Source organism: Diaphorina citri, unplaced genomic scaffold, assembly GCF_000475195.1.
Source record: "Diaphorina citri unplaced genomic scaffold, Diaci psyllid genome assembly version 1.1 scaffold675, whole genome shotgun sequence".
Taxonomy (NCBI): domain Eukaryota; kingdom Metazoa; phylum Arthropoda; class Insecta; order Hemiptera; family Psyllidae; genus Diaphorina; species Diaphorina citri.
The window spans coordinates 30330-36432 of record NW_007378108.1 but is presented as its reverse complement, the minus strand read 5'-3'; the positions used below and the strand labels follow the sequence as shown (position 1 = coordinate 36432).

At 39.4% G+C, this 6103-nt stretch overlaps 1 protein-coding gene across 1 annotated transcript in view; it reads right to left on the bottom strand.

Annotated features, from left to right (window-relative positions):
* Nucleotides 1-329: 329 nt before the first annotated feature.
* LOC103511107 (ATP-binding cassette sub-family B member 6, mitochondrial-like) overlaps nucleotides 330-6103 on the bottom strand; it is an 18516-nt gene continuing 12742 nt past the window's right edge. Inside the window, exons 12-15 of the mRNA XM_008475819.2 lie at nucleotides 5576-5690; nucleotides 3888-4028; nucleotides 3347-3468; nucleotides 330-1370 (exon numbers count right to left, since the gene is read on the bottom strand). Of these exons, the coding sequence (XP_008474041.1) occupies nucleotides 1256-1370; nucleotides 3347-3468; nucleotides 3888-4028; nucleotides 5576-5690 (493 nt within the window). The 3' untranslated portion in view covers nucleotides 330-1255. The remainder of the gene's footprint in view (nucleotides 1371-3346; nucleotides 3469-3887; nucleotides 4029-5575; nucleotides 5691-6103) is intronic.

Below are 6103 nucleotides of genomic sequence, written 5' to 3'. Positions count from 1 at the left end.
AGTGGTCAAGGCGCTCGCCTGGTAAACAGGAGGGTGTGGGTTCAATCCCAGCCGAGGTATGGAATTTTGACCACAATAATAGTCCCGTAGGCGATGACGTCACATCAAATGTCCCGAGCAAAGCTCCCTCACAGGCAACACATTAATGTGTTTGTGCGCACACGTTTCTGCACATTTCTTTCTGCTCCTCAGCAAGCGTGCTTGCATACTGGCGCTACCTTGCGGACGAAAAAAACAACTGCCTGAAGTTTGACGTCACACATCTTTGAACTCTTTCATCAGAACGGAAAATAAACATTGAATTTTCGACCTTTTATAGTTATTTTTTCGGAGTTTCGACCTCAGATTTGAATTTTTCACAACTTTTTACATAGGAATCGACCATTTATTAATAATTTTTACCCATTTGCAACTCCTCCATTTCAGCCAATCCGATTTCGCAACCCATGAGTTAAACCGAATTTAAACTCCGATTGTTGCTCCGGCCATAGACAATAGGAAAGGAACTCTAAAAACATAGCTACTTACGGCACTCTTTTTTGATACGATATCTGTTCGTGTCATTAAACAAAATAATAGGAAAGGAACTCTAAAAACCCAGCCATTCAAAGGACCTACATTTTTACGCCACTGGTTACTGAGCAGTGATGAATATACGGGGCACTCATCAGAAGAAAATGTCATCTTTCTGATACGATATTTTTGTTCGTTTCACTAAACATTCAACCAACCAGATATTCAATTAATATTAATAGGAAAGGAACTCGGAAAAAACAGCCATTCTAAAGACCTAGTAGTGCCGGATAAAGGGGACTTATCAGAGGAAAATTCTCTCTTTTTGGTACGATATTTGTTCGTCTAATAAACAAGAAATAAGAAAGGAACTCTGAAACCCAGCCATTAATACCCCCCTAATCACTGAGCTACATTACGCCACTGATTTAGTGGTTACTGAGTAGTGCCAAATATAAGAGGGGACTCATCAGACGAAAATTCTCTCTTTTTGATACGATATTTGTTCGTTTGATTAACAAACCAACCAATTGAAATCAGAAGAAAATTCTCTCTTTTTGATACGATATTTGTTCGTTTGATTAACAAACCAACCAATTGAAATCAGAAGAAAATTCTCTCTTTTTGATACGATAGTTGATCGTTTGATTAAACAAGAAATAATAGGAAAGGAACTCTGACAACCCAGCCATTCTAAGGACCTACATTATTCCGCCACTGGTTACTGAATAGTGTTAAATGGTTACTGAGCAGTGCTGGATGGAGGGGATTCATCAGAGGAAGGTTCGGATTGCTTGGTGTTCTGTTGAATCCACATGGAGGCATACACCCCATTCCTCTCTAATAGCTCTTCATGTCTGAAATATTGAAAATGTGAAACAATGGTGAAATATTTTCAAGGCTCATGGTGGATTTCACCAATGACTTAATGAGAGATTTCACCAATGACTTAATGAGAGATTTCACTAATGGAAGAATTTTTAATGATCCAAAAAGGATTTTTTAATAATCCAAAGAGAAGTTTAAAAAACTCTTCCTTTTTGGATCATTATTAAAAACTCTTTTTTGGATCATTGAAAAATTCTCTTGTTAGTGAAATCTCTGATTAAGTCATTGGTGACACTCATCAGACGAAAATTCTCTCTTTTTGATACGATATTTGTTCGTTTGATTAACAAACCAACCAATTGAAATCAGAAGAAAATTCTCTTTTTTTGATACGATATTTGATCGTTTGATTTAACAGGAAATAATAGGAAAGGAACTCTGACAACCCAACCATTCTAAGGACCTACATTATTCCGCCACTGGTTGCTGAATAGTGTTAAATGATTACTAAGCAGTGCTGGATGGAGGGGATTCATCAGAGGAAGGTTCAGATTGCTTGGTGTTCTGTTGAATCCACATGGAGGCATACACCCCATTCCTGTCTAATAGCTCTTCATGTCTGAAATATTGAAAATGTGAAACATAAAGATCTCGCCAATGGTGAAATATTTCCAAGGCTCATGGTGGATTTCACCAATGACTTAATGAGATATTTCACTAATGGAAGAATTTTTAATGATCCAAAAAGGATTTTTTAAGAATCCAAAGATGAGTTTTAAAAACTCTTCCTTTTTGGATCATTATTAAAAACTCCTTTTTGGATCATTGAAAAATTCTATTAGTAAAATCTCTGATTAAGTCATTGGTGACGTCCACCATCACTCTGTGAGAAAAAGTGCAAGAGTTCTTACAGGAGAACCCTGCCACTCAAAAGCACAGAATCTCAAGAGGTATACTTTATATGTAGGTAAGACATCTGAGTCTGACCAATTTGAGGGGTTTGACGCAAAAACGAATTATGGCCTATAAGTCGTAGGTATTGCGGCAAACGCATCAATTGTTTGCGGAAAACTGTGAGAGAAAGTAATTTTTGATGAGAATACCAGACACCCACATTAGAACTGTCTACAGACTAAGGAAAATTATCAGAACCCAAGGTATGGGACCGCATACCAGAGTACCAGGCTTGATTCCCACAAGTATTTTCTCCCTAGCAAAGCTCGTGGCAACCTGCTGGTATTTAAAGAAAAGGTTCAATAAAACACATTTACTTAGGGGTGTTTACAAGCTAGGGGAAGTTAAACAGAGAGTAGACTAGCGTCTGGCTGTGTAACTATAAAGAACAGCTAACCCTAACCAGCCTAGCTAGCTGGCAGTTTCAAAGGGTTCTCTCTGCTTGAAAAGAATAAGCCCAAGTCCTCGACGCAAAAACGAATTATGGCCTATAAGTCGTAGGTATTGCGGCAAACGCATCAATTGTTTGCGGAAAACTGTGAGAGAAAGTAATTTTGGATGAGAATACCAGACACCCACATTAAAACTGTCTACAGACTAAGGAAAATTATCAGAACCCAAGGTATGGGACCGCATACCAGAGTACCAGGCTCGATTCCCACAAGTATTTTCTCCCTAGCAAAGCTCGTGGCAACTTGCTGGTATTTAAAGAAAAGGTTCAAAAAAACACATTTACTTAGGGGTGTTTACAAGTTAGGGGAAGTTAAACAGAGAGTAGACTAGCGTCTGGCTGTGTAACTATAAAGAACAGCTAACCCTAACCAGCCTAGCTGGCTGGCAGTTTCAAAGGGTTCTCTCTGCTTGAAAAGAATAAGCCCAAGTCCTCACAATGGTTGACTGTGGTTCAGGACGAGCCAATTAAACATGGCTAGAGACCATCATCCTGGTGTATGGCTGATAGAAGAGATATTTTCTCTAGTTTGTCATCACCTTTCGGCTATAGCTAAAACCGCTACAACAACAACAACTGTGCATGAGTGTTGGGACTTACCTTCCTCGTTCAACTATTTCTCCAGCATGCATGACTAGAATCTCATCCGCGTGAATAATAGTAGACAACCTGTGAGCTACTATAATAGTAGTACGACTGGCACACACTCGGTTTAGTGCAGACTGAAACAAAGTTATGGTTTTAATAAAACCAGCGTCCACAAAAACAAATGTAAAAAAAAAGGCCAAAAGTTCCTATCCAAAAATGTCGGCATATAAAAGTGGTGAGATCAGAAAATAAAAGGCCAAGTCTGCAAATTAAGGCCAAGTCTGAAAATGTCGAACCTCGATTCCTTCAACCTTCTCTCAATTTCAACTTGGCTTTGTTTTCCTTTAATTTTCATGATAAGAATTGTTATTTATCTACCTATTTATTCATTTGAGAAGGAAAAACATAAATGGAAGAACACGCAAGGACTGAAGGTTACGAAAACAAAACGAAAAAAAAATTATACTGTTTAGACTGCGAGAGTAAAGGGACTTTTAAGTCTCATTCTGGCAGGATAATCAATGTATATTCTATTCCATTCTATAGAACTCACTTGAATGTTTCGTTCGGTCTTGGTATCCAAAGCACTGGTCGCCTCGTCCAGCAATACTATCTGCGGCGCTTTGAGTAGAGTACGCGCTATGGCCACACGTTGCTTCTCCCCGCCACTCAGCTTCAGTCCTCTCTCACCAACCTGAGTGATATAAGAGATATGTTGTTGTTCACGTTTCCTCCTCTTTTAATAACGTCTAATCTAAGTTAAGCAAGCTTTTATATACTTATTTGTAAAGTTTACCTATGAAATATATAAGACCTTGTTTAGACTGCGGGAGTAAAGGGACTTTTCAGTCTCATTTTGGCAGGATGAACAAAGTATATTCTTTTCTATTCTATTCTAATCTTCCTCCTCCAATCCAAGGGAAGCAGCCACTACCAGGGGGTTTGTCCAGAGTGCCGAAGGATCTAATATTGTGGGTTGTGGGGTTGGCTGGACATTCAAAGAGGTGCGGCATAAAAGCAATCGTGAGAAAAGAAAAATCTCTGAAGAGATAACGCCTGAACTCTTCCCCCTATTGCTTAAAGCTTTGCTCACAGTCTCAAATAACCTACAGAGGGTTTCATGAGGTCAAATTCTCTAATAACCGAGGATAAAATCATATGCCTCGGGGGAATATTAAACCCACAACCCCTTGTTTACCAGGCGAGCGCTTTGACCACGCCACCACCTAGAAAGGGCCTGGTCGCTACTCGATTCAAGTAACTACTCAATTGTCCTCACGAGGCTGAGTGCACCCCGAACTCCAAGCACAGAGCCGAAAAAAACCTTAGCTCCGCCGGGAATCGAACCCGGACCTCCTGCGTGCAAGCCTCGTGTGACACCCACTCGGCCACGGAGGTTGCTCAAAGAGCGAAATTATTGCCCAGGGCAATCTCTAAAATTCCTAGAAAAAAAAATCATACCTGAGTGTCATAGCCATCAGGGAAGGAGAGAATTCTCTCATGAATATCTGCACTGGTCGCTGCCTCCTTTACTTCCTCTTCAGATGCATTGATCCTCGCATACTGAATGTTAAACCTATGGAAGAGGTACACAATTGATGTTTAAATTTGGAAAGTGGTCTCTAACCCTGTTCTTCATTTAAGCTAGCCCCATTTATAAAGCTGAAAAGCTGCAGTGAGCACCAAAGTTGTGACATAATAACACAAAGAAACTGCATTTACATAAACCTAAAAACGGTTAGAGAACATGACCCCATGTATGGTTGATAAAATTACATTTTTTATAATGTCAGCTAAAATTAATAAAATAGTAAAGGTGGACGAGAAGAGATACAGCAATACCTAGTAGAAGAGAGAAACTTTTGTTAAAAGGAATTTCAAGACACATCCGATTTTTTTGTGGTGAAGCTGAGAGCTTCTTCACAATTTTTGTGGATATCACAGCATTACTAAGAGCCTCCTTTACTATTTCTGACATTATTTATATAATTTTTCTTTTTACTCTGGTAATGCCGCCACTGGTCGCTACTCGATTCAAGTAACTACTCAATTGTCCTCGCGAGGCTGAGTGCACCCCGAACTCCAAGCACAGAGCCGAAAAAAACCTTAGCTCCGCCGGGAATCGAACCCGGACCTCCTGCGTGCAAGCCTCGTGTGACACCCACTCGGCCACGGAGGTTGCTAAAAGAGCGAAATAATTGCCTAGGGCAATCTCTAAAATTCCTAGAAAAAAAATCATACCTGAGTGTCATAGCCATCAGGGAAGGAGAGAATTCTCTCATGAATATCTGCACTGGTCGCTGCCTCCTTTACTTCCTCTTCAGATGCATTGATCCTCGCATACTGAATGTTAAACCTATGGAAGAGGTACACAATTGATGTTTAAATTTTGAAAGTGGTCTCTAACCTCATTTAAGCTAGCCCCATTTCTTCATTTAAGCTAGCCCCATTTATAAAGCTGAAAAGCTGCAGTGAGCACCAAAGTTGTGACATAATAACACAAAGAAACTGCATTTACATTACATTTACATAAAGCTGAAAACGGTTAGAGAACATGACCCCTTGTATGGTTGATAAAATTATATTCTTTATAATGTCAGCTAAAACTAATCAAATAGTAAAGGTGGACGAGAAGAGATACAGCAATACCTAGTAGAAGAGAGAGAAACTTTTTTTTTTAAAGAAATTTCGAGACACATCCTTTTGTAAATGTAATGTAAATGCAGTTTCTTTGTGTTATTATGTCACAACTTTGGTGCTCACTGCAGC